This window comes from Vicugna pacos, chromosome 3 (assembly GCF_048564905.1).
Source record: "Vicugna pacos chromosome 3, VicPac4, whole genome shotgun sequence".
NCBI classification, from domain to species: Eukaryota; Metazoa; Chordata; class Mammalia; order Artiodactyla; family Camelidae; genus Vicugna; species Vicugna pacos.
Window position 1 is genome coordinate 4,649,839 of NC_132989.1, and position 17,485 is coordinate 4,667,323.

Below are 17,485 nucleotides of genomic sequence, written 5' to 3' on the forward strand. Positions count from 1 at the left end.
CATACATCAGTTTTCATATTCTTTCTCATTAAAGGTTATTACAATATATTGAACATAGTTCCCTGTGCTACACAGAAGAAACTTTTTAAAATCTATTTTTATATATAGTGGCTAACATTTGCAAATCTCAACCTCCCAAATTTACCCTTTCCCACTCCTTTTTCCCCATAACCATAAGATTGTTTACTATGTCTGCGAGTCTGTTTCTGTTTTGTAGATGAGTTTATAGTGTCTTTTTTTTTTTAAGATTAGCCATATGAGTGGTATCATATGGTATTTTTCTTTCTCTTTGTGGCTTACTTCACTTAGAATGACAATCTCTAGGTCCATCCATGTTGCTGCATGGTTAAGAAGGCAAAACTCTCCCAAAATGATCTACAGCTTCAATCCAATTTCTATCAAAATCCCAGCTGGCCACTGTGCAGAAATTGGCTAGTTGATACTAAAATTCATATGAAAATGCAAGGAACCCAGAAGAGCCAAAACAATCTTGAGAAAGAACAAAGTCTGTGGATTTCTACTACTTGATTGCAAAATGTACTACAAAGCTATAGAAATAAAGATGGTGTGGTACTGGCATAAGGTGACACATATGGATCACTGAAATAGAATTCAGAGTTCAGAAACAAGCCTTGACATTTACAGGCAACTGGTTTTCAACAAGGGTGACAAGACAATTCAATGGGGAAACAAGTCTTTCCAACAAATGTTGCTGATGGAACTGGATATCCGCATCCCAAAAAAGAATTTGGACCCATTTCACATATCATTCACAGAAGCGAACACAAAAGGAACCACAGGCCTAAATATAATAGCCAAAACAATAGAATTCTTAGAAAAAAGCACAAGAGTAAACCTTTGTAACCTTGGACTAGGCAATGGATTCTTAGATGTAACACCAAAAGAGAAGCAATAACAAAAGATACATTAGACTTCATCAAAATTCAAAATTTTCATACTTCAAAGAACACAAGCAAGAAAGTGAAATGACAATCCACAGAACGGGAGAAAATATTTGCAAATCAGGTATATGATAAAGAGACTTGTATCCAGAATACATGACGAACTCTTAAAACTCCGTAATAACAATTTAACCTTTAACCATAAAAAATGGTCAAAGGATTTGGAAATAAAAATACGTATGAACAAAAAACACAGGAGAAGGTGCTCATTATCATCAGGAAGTGAAAATGACTGCCACAGTGAGATGCCACTTCACACCCACTAGGATGGTTCCAGTGAGAAAGACGGGCTGTAACAAGCACTGGTGAGCACGCGGAGAAAGCGGAGCCCTCACCCATCACGGCAGGAGTGCAAAGTGGTGCAGCTACTTCAGAAAACAATCTCAGTTTCTCAGCATGTTAAACAGAGACCCAGCAATCTCCCTCTCAAGGAAAATGAAAATATATGTCCACACAGACACCTGTACATGAGCGTCCACAGGAGCACTCCTCATGGTAACCGCAAAGTAAAAACAATGTGTCCATCAAAACCGGTCAGTGGGTGAACAGAATGTGACAGACCCATACAGCAGAGTTCTTGTTCAGAAATATACAGGAATGTACTTGATCCTCCAACAGGGATGAACCTCAAAAACAACAACGCTAGGTGAAAGAAGCCAGGCACACATTAATTCTCCAGAAAAGACAAACCTAAACAATACAGAAAGAGAGGAGATGGGTGGTGACCTGGGCTAGGGTGAGAACAGAGAGTGACGGCAGACGGGCTTGAAGCAACCTTAGGGGGTGATGAAAAGGTCCTAAAATTGATTATGATGTTTGTCCAACTGTAAATTTACTAAAAATCAGCAACTGTGCACATAAAACAAGTGAATTTTTTGGTACGTAAACTAGAAAGCTGTTCTAAAAAATCTACACAGACACATTGGAGTGAAAAAAAGGACAACAGAAAAACATCTTCAAAATGCTGAGCTAAATTTGGTTCAATTGTGAAGAGTGACATTATCATTCAGAGTGTAAAATAAAGGTATTTTCCAACATATAAAGATTGAGACAATACTACTTACTCGTAGATCCCAATGAAAACACAGTCAAATCAATTATTTCCCCAGCAAACTCCAGTGATCAAACCTGGGTCACCAGCTTGTCTTCATTTCATTTAAAAAGAGCCATGTGTGACCTGTGTACTTAACTGAACAGGTTCCATTTTTGGATTCAAACTCCATCTTGTGCTGATAAAGCAGGAACTAAACTTAACTCTTGAACTGGGCTAAGGCAGATGGCAAGACACACGATTGCTGCGTTCACATTTTTAAGATAAAATCTGGACACCCTAACAATAGATTTCCTGGTAACCTATGCAAAGCGCTCAGACACCCAATGAACTGTAAACTGTGACTGTATCTTCTAACCATAATTTTAGACAAAAAACTGAGGTGATGATTCTAAACTCTCCTCTTCTTGCTAATGAAAACCTCTGACTTTAACCCCTCAGTGGGACAAAGTTTAGGTTGCTACCTGAATCTGTGCTCCCTGAGTTGCAATTCCAAGACACCAAATAAATTCTTTTGCTTATTTTAGCTACGCCCCCTTTCTTGGTTGACGTACATAATACCAAAAAGTAGGACGTGTATAACTCAGAATTTTATTATTATGTAAATAAATTCTGTTTTCTAAAAATTCACTGTGTAGTCCTTATTTTACCACAGAATGTGAAGTGGTAAAGGTCTGACTGGAGAATCGCACGGCTGTTGAATGAGCTGTGGGCAACCAGGGCTGGGAACTTCCTCCCAAGAGGCTGCTGTACACACATTCCCTGGAGGCTGACCTTGTTGACGAGACTTGCTCTTTCTCTGCCTTCCCTTTCTGCTGCTCTGTAACGTGGGCTCCACCTGGAATCTGTCTGCAGAACATTCCCCCAACATGGTTATATTTAAAGATGTAACTAAGAGTCACATAAGCTGTCAAGGAACTCATGATATTGTGTAATTTAAGGTTTACAATCTTAGACATTGCTCCTTGCTATATATTATTGGATTAAAAATGTCACAACATGCTCAAAGATGGGACAGTTTTAAAGTTCAGTGAGACACTGAGCTTTCCCGTCAAGATGGCAGAGTAGCAGGACCCCCTGCTTGCCTCTCCTCGTGACTACAACAAAACCACCACTGAACAACAATTAAAAAAAAAAAAAAAGACTGGAACCTAGCAAAAAAGATCTTCTTCAACTGGAAACACAGAGGGAGCCACAGTGGGATGGTAGGAGGTGGGTGCTGGTGATATAATTGGGCCCCATACCCCACCGGGTGGGCAGCCCACAAGCTGAAAGATAATTACATCGCAGAGGCCTTCCCATAGAATTGAGAGTTCTAAGCCCCACGTCAGGCTCCCCAGCCCAGGCTTCTGGCATTAGGAGGAGGAGGAGACCCAGGACATCTGTTTTTGAAAGCCAGTGGGGCTTAACTCCAGGAGCTCCACGGGACTGGGGGAAAATAGAGATTTCATTCCCTTGGGAAGTGTACACAGAATTTCACACGTGCCAGTTCCAAGGGCAGAGGCACTGATTTCATAGGAACCTGGTCCAGGCCTGCCTCCTGGTTTTGGAGGGTCTCCTGGAGATGTAGAGAATGGTTGCAGCTCACCCAGGGGACATAAAAGGTGGTGGTAGACATTCCAGGAGTGTTCACCTACATGAGCTTTCCTATCTTCACTGGATCATTAGCACCAAGACCTCGCCCCACCCAGCAGCCTGTAGTGAAGCCTTGGGCCAAACAACACAGTGGGTGGGAACACAGCCCCACCCATCAGCAGACTTCCTGATCCTCTAGATAGGGCCCTACCCACCAGAGGTCCAGGACCAGGCTTCACCCAGCAGTGTGAAATAGGAAAACAACAATCCCAAAGCCTATGGAAGGAGCCCACAAACACAGGCCAGACCCTGCCCTGGGGCCAGCTGGGCTCTGGCCCTGCCTACTAGCAAAACAATGCAATCTTCAAGACACCCCGGACCCCAAACAAACTGTGTCAGGAACCAGACCCCCTCCCCCTGCCAACAATGGGAAATGAGTTCCAGGATCCCTGGGCCCTGCAGCCGGAATCCAGCAACCAGCTCTGCCTGCCAGTAGTGCAACACTAAGCCCAGGATGTGGCTTCAGCTGCCAGTGGGCGGGCAACAGCCTCAGATTCCTCAGGACCCTGACTCTGCCCACCAGTGCGCCATCACTAGCCCCAGGACCCCCAGGGTTCTGCAGCCAGCCACCACGCGCACGGGCCCTGCTGAACAGCAGCCAGCACCATCCGCACAAAGGCGGGGCCCGCAACCAACCAGACGAGGGCCAACCAGGCCTACCAGACAACCTGTAGCGTCAGCCTGCCGCAACAGAAGGACACATGCAGCCCCCTTAGGGGAAGCCCTAGAGCATGTATCTTGGGTGGTGAGAGGGGAGTGCACTGCTGGATGCACAGGACGTCTCTTACAGAGGGCCACGTCTCCAAGATCGAGAAGTGTAACTAACCTGCCACATGCACAAAAATACAAATAGTAACACAGACAAAATGAGGCAGCAGGGGACTATGTTCCAGACAAAGGAACAGGATAAAACCCAAGAAGAAAAACTGAGTGAAGCAGAGATAGGCAATCTATCTGAGAAGTTCAGAGTAACGATTGCAAAGATGATCAAAGAACTCAGGAAAAGAATGGATGCACAGAGCGAGAAGTTTTACATCTTTAACAAAGAGTCAGAAAATATAAACACAACCAAACAGAGACGAAGAATAATGCCAATGAAAACTACACTAGAAGGAATCCGTAGTGGACTAAATAACACAAAAGAATGGATCAGGGAGCTGGAAGACAGAGTAGTGGAAATCACTACCTCAGAACAAAGAATAAAAAGAGATGAGGACAGTTTAAGAGACCTCTGGGATGGCATCACACTAATACTTGCATTATAGGGGTCCCAGAAGTAGACGACAGACAGGAAAGGGCCTGAAAAAACATTCAAAGAGATAATAGCTGAAAACTTCCCTAAACCTGGGAAAGGAAACAGGTACCCAAGTCCAGGAAGCGCAAAGAGTCCTCACAGGATTAACCCAAAGGAGAACACACCAAGACACGTAATCGAAACCGCAAAAATTAGAAATAAAGACAGAATACTAAAAGCAGCAAGGGGAAAGCAACCAGTAACATGCAAGGGACTCCCGCAAGGCTATCAGCTGACTTCTCAGCAGAAACTCTGCAGGCCGAAGGGAGTGGCGCAACAGACTGAAAGTGACAAAGGGGTAAAACCTGTACCCGAGAACACTCCCACAGCACCGCGCTCATTCAGATTTCATGGAAAATCATAAGCTTCATCACAAGCAAAAGCGAAAAGAATCCAGCACCATGAAGCCAGCTTTACAACAATGTTAAAGGAACTTCTGTAGGCAAAAGAGAAAAGGCCACAACTATAAACAAGAAAATTACGAAATGAAACAGCTCACCGGTAAAGGCAGGCACACAGTAAAGGCAGGTAAACATCCACAAAAAGACGCAGGGCGGTTAAAACACAGGAGTAGTAACATCACCTGTATCCACAATAAGCAGTTAAGGGATACACAGAACAATTAGATGTAAAACAATAACCACGGCTGGCTCCTTCTCAGCTGGATCTTCTGCTGCTCACACTCCTCCTCCTGCTGCTCACACTCCTCCTCCTGCTGCTCACACTCCTCCTCCTGCTCCCCACCTGTGCCCCTTGTCAGCCCACCACGATATGGCTTCAAATAAAATATAAAGGCAGTAATCATCAGGGGAGGAGAGTACACATGCAGGGTACTTAAAATACATTTGAAATTAAGAGATCAGCAACTTAAAACAATCACGTACATGGAGAGACTGCTAAGCAAAGCCTTACGGTAACTGCGAACCACAAATCTGCAATAGATATACACACACACACAAATCCAAAATTACACTAAAGATAGTTATCAAATCACAAGACGACAAAAGAATAAAGGAGGGGAAAAAGACCTACAAAAATATCCAAAACAATTCACAAAATGGCAGTAAGAACAGACACATCAATAATCACCTTAAATGTAAACAAGCTACATCACCATCCAAAGAACACAGACCAGCTGACTGGATACAAAACTAAGACCTGTACATACACTGCCTGCAGGAGACTCACTTCACGTCTAGAGACACGCACAAACTGAAAGAGGTGATGGAAAAAGGTATATTCCACGCAAATGGAAATCAAAAGAAAGCTGGAGTAGCAATACCTACATCAGACAAAAGAGACTTTAAAATGCTGTTCCAAAAGACAAAGGACACTACATAATGATCAAGGGATCAATCCAAGAAGATAGAACAATTGTAAATAAATATGCACCTAACACAGGACACCTCAATATATAAGACAAATATTAACAAACACAAAAGGGGAAATTGACAGTAAAACAGCAGCTTTAACAGCCCAGTTACATCAATGGGCAGATCATCCAGATAGAAAATCAACAAGGAAACACAGCCCTTAAATAACACATTAGACCAAGTACACTTAATTGATATTTACAGAGCATTCCATCAGAGAGCAGCAGAATACCTACTCTTCTCAAGTGCACGTGCAACATTCTCCAGGACATACCACATACTAGTAGAGGCTCTGTAAATTTAAGAAAATTGAAATCATATCAGACATCTTTTTGGACCACAGCGCTATGAGACTAGAAATCAATTACAAGAAAAAAAGGGCAGAAAACACAAAAACATGGAGGTTACACAATGTGCTACTTAACAACCAATGGATCACTGAAGAAATCAAAGAGGAAATCAAAAAACACCTAGAGACAAATAAAAATGAAAGCATGGTGATCCAGACCTGTGAGGTGCAGGAAAAGCAGTTCCAAGAGGGAAGTTTGTACTGATACAAGCTTACCTCAGTAAACAAACAAATAGAATCTCAAGTAAACCACCTAACCTTACACCTAAAGCAAAAAGAAGAAACAAAACTCCAAGTCAGCAAAAGAAAGAAATCATAAAGATCAGAATAAATGAAATGGAACTAAAAATCCAATAGAAAAATAGAAAAAATTCTCTGAAAGCTACAATCTCCCAAGACTGAACCGGGAAGAAATAGAAAATATGAATAGACCAATCACCAGCACCGAAACTGAATCAGTAATTTAAAACCTCCCAACAAACAGAAGTCCAGGACCAGGCGGCTTCCCAAGGGAACTCTACCAAACATGTGGGGAAGAGTTAACACCTATTCTTCTGAAACTATTTCCAAAAATGCAGAGGAAGGAACACTTCTGAACTCATTCTATGAGCCACCATCACCTGATACCAAAACCAGGCAGGGACATCACACACACACACACACACACAAACTACAGGCCAATATCACTGAACGTAGATGCAAAAATCCTCAACAAGATACTAGCAAACCAACTCCAACAATACATTAAAAGGGTCATACACGATTTACCCCAGGGATGCAAGGATTTTTCAATATCCACAAATCACTCCATGTGAATTCACAAATTGAAGACTAAAAGCCATATTATCATCTCAATAGATGCAGAAAAAGCTTTTGATAAAATTCAACATCCATTTATGATAAAAACTCAGCAGAAAGTGGGCACAGAGGGAACATAACTCCACATAACAAAGGCCGTATGTGACAAACCCTCAGCTAATATCATACTTAGTAGCAAAAAGCTACTAAGATCAGGAACAAGACAGGGAGGCCCACTCTCACTCCTCTTCTTTAAAGCAGTTTTGGACGTCCTAGCCACAGCAATCAGAGAATAGAAACAAATGAAAAGAATCCAAATAGGGAAGAAAGAATTAAAACTGCCTGTTTGCAGATGACAATACTACACATAGAAAATCCTAAAGATGCCAACAAAAAACACTAGAGCTCACCAGTGAGTTCTGTAAAGTTGGAGGATACAAAATCAACATACAGCAATCTGCTGCATTTCTACGCACTAACAACAAATATCAGAAAAAGAAATTGAGGAAACAATCCCATTTACCATCACATCAAAAAGAATAAAACACCTAGGAATAAGCCTGCCTTGGGAGGTAAAAGACCTGCACTCCAAAGCCTGTAAGATGTGATGAAAGAAACTGAAGATGACACAGGTAGGAAGATACACCATGTCCTTGGATTGAAAGAATTAATATTGTTAAAAATGACCATAAAATTCAAGGCATTCTACAAATTCAATACAATTCCTATCAAATTACCAATGGCATTGTTCACAGAACTAGAACAAAATATTTTAAATCCAGAATTTATTTGGATATATATTTATATCCAAATATTTATTTGGATATTGAGTACCCACAACAATCTTGGGAAAGAACGGAGCTGGAGGAATCATACTCCCTGACTTCAGACTATACAACCAAGCTACAGTAATCAAAACAGTATGGAACTGTTACAAAAACAAACACACAGATCAATGGAACAGGACAGAAAGCCCCAAAATAAACCCATGTACTTCTGGTCAATCAGTCTATGACAAAGGGCGCAAGAATATACAATGGAGAAAACCATCTCTTCAATAAGTGGTGCTGGGAAAACTGGGCAGCTACATGTAAAAAAGTGAAATTAGAACATTTCCTCACACCATATTCAAAAATAAACTCAAACTGGATTAAAGACCTAAATGTAAGACTGGATACTATAGAACTCCTAGAGGAGAAAAATAGGCAGAACAATCTTTGACATAAATTGCAACAATATTTTTTGGACCCATCTCCTAGAGTAATGAAAACAAAAGCAAAAAAAAAAAAAACCAAACAAACAAACAAAAAGGATTTAATTAAATTTAAAATCTTTTGCACAGCAATGGAAACCACAGCAAAATTAAAAGATTACCTACAGAATGGTAGAAAATACATGCAGATGATGCAACTGACAAGGCATTAATATCCAAAATATACAAACAGCTCAATCAGCTCAGTATCAATAAAACAACCCAATCGAAAAATGGACATTAGACCTAAACAGACATTTCCCCAAAGAAGACATCCAACTGGACAACAGGCACATGAAAAGATGCTCATTTAGTGATGTTCTAATTAGAGAAATGCAAATCAAAACCTGACTGATGTGTCATCTCACAATGGTCAGAATGGCCATTATCAGAGAGTCTACAAATAAATGCTGGAGAAGGTATGGAGAAAAAGGGAACTCTCCTACAGTGTCGGTGGGAACGCAGTTTGGTGCAGCCAGTATGGAAAACAGTATGGAGATTCCTCAAAAAACTAAAAATACCATGTGATCCAGCAGATGATTTACCATATGATCCAGCAATCCCACTCCTGGGCATATATCAGAAGGGAACTCTAATTCAAAAAGATACCTGCACCCCAATGTTCACAGCTGCACTATTTACAATAGCCAAGACATGGAAACAGCCTAAATGTCCACTGACAGAAGACTGGATAAAGAAGTTGTGGTTTATATATATACATACAATGGAATATTGTATATATTACTCAGCCATAAGAAAGAATAAAATAATGCCATTTACAGTAACATGGATGGACCTGGAGATTGTCATTCTAAGTGAAGCCAGAAAGAGAAAGAAAAATACCATAAGACATTACTTACACGTGGAATCTAAAAAAAAAAAAAAAAAGACAAAAATGAACTTATTTACAAACAGAAACAGACTCACAGACATAGAAAACAAACTTATGGTTACCAGGGGTGGAAGGGAGTGGGAAGGGATAAATTGGGAGTTTGAGATTTGCAGATACTGACTACTATATATAAAATAGATAAACAACAAATTTACACTTCATAGCACATGGGACTATATTCAGCATCTTGTAGTAACCTATAATAAAAAAGAATATGAAAAGGAATATACGTCTGTATATGTATGACTAAAACATTATGTGGTACACCAGAAACTGACACATTGTAAACTGACTCTACTCCAATTTTTAAAAAATGTAGCAACATGGATAGACCTAGAGATGGTCATACTAAGTGAAGTCAGTCAGTCAGAGAAAGACAAATATCATATGATATAACTTGTATGTGGAATCTAAAAAAATGAAACAAATGAACTTACTTACAAAATAGAAGTAGACTCACTGACATAGAGAAGAAACTGATGGTTACCAAGGGGGAACAAAGGGGGACAAATCAGGAGTCTGGAATTAACAGATACACACTAATATGTATAAGACAGATGAAGTACAAGGAGCTACTGTACAGCACAGGGAACTACATTCAGTATCTTGTAATAAAATGTAATGGAAAAGAATCTGAGAGAGAACACATGTGCACGTATAACTGAATCACTCTGCTGCACACCCGAAGCTAACGTAAGACTGTAAATCAAACATACTTCAGCTAACAACAGTATGGTACACACTGGTGTATATAACCCATGTAAACAAAAGCTCTCCGGGTCAACTTTTACAAGCGGGGAGGGGCAGTCCCCGAGACTAAAGGTTTGGGAGTGGCTGGGGCAGCACCGAAGACAGCAACTTCTGAGGCTAAAATGCTTCCGCTCAAACCCTGCTCGTCCACAGCTGTGTAAAAGAAATAGGTAAGCTATGCTAGCGAACGTAGTGTGCGTGACCTTGGACAACTTACCTGACCTCGCAGCCTCACTGTACCCGTGGGTAAAAGGATGTGAAGAACAGCACATTCTTCTTGGCTCGCCTGGTGACTAAATGAGGCAATCCTCACTAACACTGACAACTGCGCTCAGCACACACCGTACCCTCAGTAAACGCTGGCCCTCATTATCTGTACGCCCAGAGCAGCCTGCCCGAAGCCAGCGTCCCCCACAGGGGCCTAATCTGCATTGTCAGAATGCTGAACGCACAGTAAACGTGGGATGACGGAGAAGAGATCACACCACAGCCATCCAAGGGTCGGGCCAGGGTTACAGGGCTTACCTGTCAGCCACGCCCAGGTCAGACTCCATCTTGTCCAGGCCTCTGGCTACGCTGTCGAGCTGCTCGCCCTGATGGTGCAGGACTCTGGTTGTGTCTTCCAGACGCTTCTGGGAACAGGCCATCAGACAAGTCAGCTCCTTCCCCTTGGTGGCGGGGGAGGAGGACCCCTCGACAGCAGCTCCCGGCTGGGACAGCAGCAGCTCTCTCCAGAAATGCTCGATGATGCTGAAAACAACATTTCGACTAGGCTGCAAGGAACTGAACCAGTGCTTGACGTGGTCCTTCTCCAGGATGGTGACAGAACTGAAGATAAAATGAGAAGCCTCTTTCTTGATCTCAATTATACTAGAAAGCGGAAAGTTGACAAGAATCTCTCCAGTTTTATCAGTCATAAATTTTAGTGAGAGAGGAGTTAATGAAAGTTTTCCAGGGATCCATCGCTTCTCAAGTTCTAAATAATAGGAGCATGGCCAGGTGTGGACACAGATGTCTCTGCTCATCTGGTTCCTGGGCTGGTTCGCACGTTGGCCAAGGCCACTCTGCCTCTGAAGGAGAGGGGACAAATCAGTGGGTGAGCGAGGCTAAACGTGTCATCACACCTGGACTAGAGAAACCTGGACACCGACAGCAGGGGTGTGACTGGGATTCTGAGCACCAGAGACTGCAGCACGTGGCCAGGTCTGCCCGGCAAAGGCTCGACACCACCTGTGACAGGTGGGATGAAGACCTTGCCTTACCAAGCAGAGGCGAGGGCCAGGACCAGATCTGTGCTTGTCCCCAGGGGCCCACACCCACCAGAGCACCCCCATTGGGACCAGGGTCCAAAGACGGACGTGACTGAAGGAAGGAATTCACTGGAACCCATCACCCTAGAATTCTTCACAGGAAAGCCATTCTGGCTGGGATGACCCCCATCAACTACACACTACACGCAAGTTTCTAAACATTTTCCTCTTGAAATTTTTATAAATTTATGTATGTTATAGAGAAAATAATCCTACAGACAAACTTTTCCCCCTTTTTGTGAGCCCAACTAATCTTACAGTCTGCCTAGTTATATAATTATGTGTACATATTTTTATAGACACTTTTACAAAGTTATATGTATTGAGATGTACTATTTATATCTACAGTTTGCATTTATCAACGCATTTTTAAAAGCAATGATTCAAAATGTAGAATAGATGGACAGGATTATACTGCCTGGCACAGGGAAATACATACAAGATCTTATGGTCGCTCACAGCGAAGAAGATGTAACAATGAATATATGTATGTTCATGTATGACTGAAAAATTGTGCTCTACACTGGAATTTGACACAGCATTATAAAATGATTGCAACTCAATAAAAAATGTTTAGAACAACAACAACAAAAAAGTCGTGATTGACAGGCTTGAAACAACCCTGTAGAACGCTTAGTTCAAGTAAATATAAGACCAAGAAAGGGCGAGGGCCTTGCACAGAGCCAGTCCAGAAGCTCATGACATCAGCGTGGCCAGAACTAGGCCTGGAGACGCCTGAAGTTCAGCGCCCGTCCCAGCAGAGGGCCCCCCGCAATGAGGCATTCCTTCCTTTCTTTTCCTTCCTTCTTTCTCTCCCTCCCTCCTTCTCTCTCCCTCTTCTCTCTCACAAACGTTAATTATGACATGACCTCACTCACAAAAATAGAAGAAATATTATCTCTAAAGACATTGACATGTGTGGGCTTTCACAGAATGGGCACAAGGATTGGCTGCGTTTGTCCAGCAGGTTTCACGCTCCCCCACGTGCCAGGCTGGGCTGCAGGTAGAAAAGAAACAACAATGACACAGTCCTTGCCTCAGGGAGCTCAGAGTCCATCGGAATTCTACAAACTTCCTCACTGAGCTGTGTTCTGAAGACTCGGAGTCCTCAGTGTCATTACCGTACTGGGCACTGCCTCAGGCAACACAAGGCCAGACAGCAGAAAAAGGCAGCACCCGCCCCTGAAAACTTGCACTGAACTGAGACCCCTAACTAGACAGAAACAAAGTGATCTGAGATTAGGTGAAGCACCCGTCAACTATGGAGTGAACGCAAACACAACCCCGAAGCTCTCAGGGCTGGAGGCGTGGTCAGGAAGCGTAAGGCAGTCTTCGCTGGCCTACAGCAGCAGTCGAATTGGTCCCCTGCCTCTGGGACGCCAAAGCACCCCCACTGCCACCACGGTCTTCCTTCCAGAGTTCGAGGGCCCCCAGCGGCCCCCTGCCTCCCCCCGCCTTGGGGCTGTGTAGGCCTTGCGTCTCCTAACTGTGCCTGCTCAGCGGCAGGATGACCACTTGTTATTTGACTGCAAGCTCGCAAAGGGCAATGACCAGGTTTTACTCATAATCCTAACTCAGGAAACGCTTCGTGACTGAAAGGAACAGAACAGACGCTCACGGTTTATGGTGTTTGCCCAGCTGAGACCCTCAGCACAGCTGAAGCCAATGCTGCAGGCTGGCCTCAGCCCGCCGCTTAGAGTCCTACCAGTGGTGGCCTTAACTAAACACTGTTGGAGACAAACCGCACCGACCTGGTCCAGGCCAGATCAATCAGAGCAGTTGATGGATTGGGGGAAATTCATCGAAGCCAAGATGATACAGAAACAAGGTGTAGACATTACTGGGAGGCAGTTCTCCATGGTGTTTCTCCATAACTTATGTCCCAGACTATCTTTCATGGAACTGTGGACAGCGTCCCCCTCTTGGTTGAAAGATGTTTCCTGACCAGGATAACAGGGTGGGGTCCCCTTGGAGGCAAGAGGCTGGCAGGTCTGCTAGCAGTCCCCCACAAGCTGTGATACAAACCCAAGTTATGTGCGGCACCCACCGGGGATGGGCAAGGGGAGCAGGTGCACACACGACACTGCGGGGCCATGGTAACAGGCCCTTTCTCTCTGACCGAAGGGCTCCTGTCTCCTGCCACGGCTACCAAGCTGTGCCAGGTTCACTCTTCAGCTGCAATAAGTCCCAGACCCTCCACGGTTCCTGACAGTGACATGCGCCACAAAGACCGTCCTGCTCTTGGGCATGGATTCTTCATACCAGAATATTCCTATTAAAACTAAATGTTTAGGAAGCAAACTCCAAGAACCCACTCTATCAATGAACAACACCGGGGATGTTTCTACTTGACTTAAGGGAATTATGAAAACTTTCCCCAAACTTTAATTTACTTTAAAAATAAGTATAAGAAAATTTCAGGAACAAGAAGTCAGAATGGCGGTTCTAACTGGGGAGAAGGGAGGCCCTGCGGGGGAACTGGAATGTTCCATTTCTTGCTCTGGGTGTGCCCATTTTGTGTTAATTCAAGATTTGTGCATTTTCTGTTCTAATGATTTGTTCATTTTTCGCATTAATACTTCAATGAAAGACTTACTGAGTATTTATTAACAATATAAAATTGTATTAAAAATTAATAATAAACTTACACATGAGATACATACCAAACCTGCATCTCAGCTGAGCAGTGAGCACAATTTCAGAAACGCCTGCGATCACCGCCTCGGGCAGCAGCGCCGCTGGAAGGCTGCACGTGCGCCTCTTGTGGGGATGCGGCAGGTGCTGCCGCTCACCTGTGACAGCCCGGCTGCCTGCCCCTCTGCCTCCGCTTCCCGATCTGCAAGTGAGGGTGACAATGGTACCTGCTACCCCACACTGCGGGTGTGAAGCTTAACTGAACTGGTATTTGAAAGGAGCTCAGGAGAGTGTCCGGCACCTACCAGAAGCTGCATGTGTTACTGCAGGCACCACGAACAGCACACAGCCTGCACAGAACCGACCCAGCTGGTCTAGCAGGATGTGAGGAGCTTACAGTCTCCTCAATCCTGTTCCTTTAACGACCCCTAGAGCATTGCCATGCCCAGAACCTGCCATCTAATCTCATTCACCGTCTGACCAGAGTTGAAAGGACCTGGCCACAAACACAAACAAACATGACAGTGAAAAAAGAGAAGACAAGGAAGAACATGCCCAATGTAAACAAAATTAAGGTTAAAGCAAAGCCAACTTACACAACACTGTAAAATGATTATGAATCAAAAATGTAAAAAAAAAAAAACTAAATAAATCTAATTACCTTCTCCCCCTAACAAAAAAAAACCCACACCCAAAACAAAACAAACAAAAAAACACAAACAAAAATGCTATTCATATTTGTTTTTGTAGTTTTTATCCCAGAAATCACTATAGAATACAACACAACAACCAAAAAAGAAAACAGAAAAAAACAAACAAACAAAAGTCTTACCCCTGAAAGGAAGTATGTAAAGTATGCTTTTAAATAATTTGTCCTTGAATGAATCCAGTCTTTGTGCTGTTTGGCAGACTACAGAAAACATTCATCTTTAAAAATAAGACTAGGACAGACAGACCCAGACAGATTGGTTATGGAATCTTTTGCATGTCGGCACTACAAAGTTCCCTTGTGGGGAACACATGTGTCATGGAAGAAACAAGCTGTTTACATTTTCCCAAATCTTAGAATTTTTCTGCCTTACTATTTTCCTAATTTAATAAGCTATAGACATATAAAAACACACAAAGAAATTTATGAAGAGTTGGGGAGATGAAAATGGTGAAATGAAAATATCAAAGACTGCATTTTTGCAGTTTGAAATAATTGGTTCATATGATAAACATCTGACCTGTACATTTTTATTTAAAAATTAAAGAAGTCTGAAAAACTTAAAAAAAAAAAAAAAGCAAAGCCAACTTGATTCTAAAACAAAAGAAATAAATTTAACCCCTACAGCAATAAGACTGAAGTATTCCTCAAGTCCATCCTAGAACTTCTCTTAATCACAAAAGTGAGGGCAGGCCTGAGCTTTCCAGGTGCGCATCCCGCCAAGCAGCTCCTGTCACTCATGCTACAAACCAGCCCCGCGTACCAGCTCTGCTCGCTACTAACACCTGAAATTTGGGCAAGCCTAAAAGAGAGCTGCCATAGTAAGCCTGAGAAGTTTGTCATCATTGCAAAACAAAACATGGAACTTGGAAGTAATAAATACAAAGACGTCAGGGCTGGAGGGCTCACAGAGGTCATCTACCCAACTCGCCACACTTACAGGCGAGCGAACACAGCCCGGCCACGGCAGCAGTGGCAGAAGACCACCGACAGCCTGGCCAACACTCTCACAGGGGTATTAGCATCTTCAAGTGTTTTGCATTAGTTTCAATTCTGACAAAGTAATGGCCTTAGGACCTACATATTTAAGGAGTTACAAAATCATGCAGGCACCAGAGGGGCATGGAGGTAAGGAGACAGAACACACACACTTAAAGATAAGCAACAAGATTGCATATTCTTACACTGAAAAGGACAAACAGAAGGTGGAAAAAGGACTGCTCCAGATGAAGACGACACGGAAGGCAAGCCCCCTCCATGGAGGATGTAACAGGCCTGGGGCAGGAAGAAGCAGAGACTTTCCCCTCTCAGGCCCGGGGCCACCTTCTCAAGCATCGGTTCACATGACCACCCTGCGTCACAGAGGAGCCTGAGGCTTATGGGGTCGAAACCTGCCCAAGAAGACAGGAACTCAAGAACCCGCCTTCTTAGCCAGCATGATGAACGCCAGGCCAAGGGAAACTCAACACTGAAAACACACTGAGCAAACAAACAACCTCGTGCCCTCAGCTCAGCAGCCTCTGTGAAGGAGCCAGGAGACCCACGCTCCTTGTCACTGGGAAGCTGACGAAGATCTCCTCACTGCTGAAAACCCCTGACCTCTGCACAGAAGACTGGCGTCATCCTTTCGAGGGGCTCTGCCCGTGAGATCTCTGCGCACACCCCCCGGCACACCCCGGAGCGTGGGGAAGCTCACCGCGTGCGGCAGAGCAGCTGGGAGCGCGCCTTCCTCCGGAACCACAGCCCACGCCAGACAAAGGGAACTGCAAGGCCGAGGTGCCTTCATCGGACCCTTCTCCCTAGTCAGGGAACACTCAGCCGGACACTGAACACAACGGCAGACAGACTAGCGTGTGGCTGCCCGGCCCGCTCACAGGACGGGGCAGTGACGGGCACACCCTCGGCGGGCTACGACCGACGCGCCTGCCGGCCCCCCACGAGCCGCGAGGCCCCGGGTGAGCCGCTCGCCCAGCCCGCCAGCACTGCTCGGCCGTCAGGCCGCTCGGCAGTCGTTCAGACGTAACAGAGAAAGTCGCCACTCTCAGCATTAGGGGCCAACTCACTCCATCAATTTAACCACGGGTTCCAGTGTGTCCACGTCCAAGACAAACGTCGGAGGCAGGTACGTCGGGCCCCGCCGCTACAGTGTGCTCGCAGGCCCGGTCGGCACTTGAAACCAGCTGGGCCCTGGTCCTCCTCCCGCCACTTGGCCGCTCCCCGTTTGCCATAAACCATCCCCAATACCCCAGAAGTACCGAAGAGGGGTCATATCTTATTTACCTCTGCTCCCCACACTTCGAAAGTCTGATTTAGCCTGGAAATTGAATTTATATTAACAATTGCCTGGCCCGAGCAGTCATTCCCGAGTTTGTATTCTGGGAGGTGCTCCCTGAGCGCTGCGTGAGACTACGCACACACTCCTCAAAGAATCACCGAGTCCGGCACTGCAGCATCCAAGGAAGCACGCTGAAGTCCA

The 17,485-nt window shown here is 44.1% G+C and overlaps 1 protein-coding gene across 1 annotated transcript in view; it reads right to left on the reverse strand.

The window, feature by feature from the left end:
- LOC140690855 (synaptosomal-associated protein 47-like) overlaps positions 1–17,485 on the reverse strand; it is a 38,569-nt gene that overhangs the window by 15,956 nt on the left and 5,128 nt on the right. Inside the window, exon 2 of the mRNA XM_072952955.1 lies at positions 10,882–11,426. Coding sequence (XP_072809056.1) covers positions 10,882–11,381 — 500 coding nt within the window. The 5' untranslated portion in view covers positions 11,382–11,426. The remainder of the gene's footprint in view (positions 1–10,881; positions 11,427–17,485) is intronic.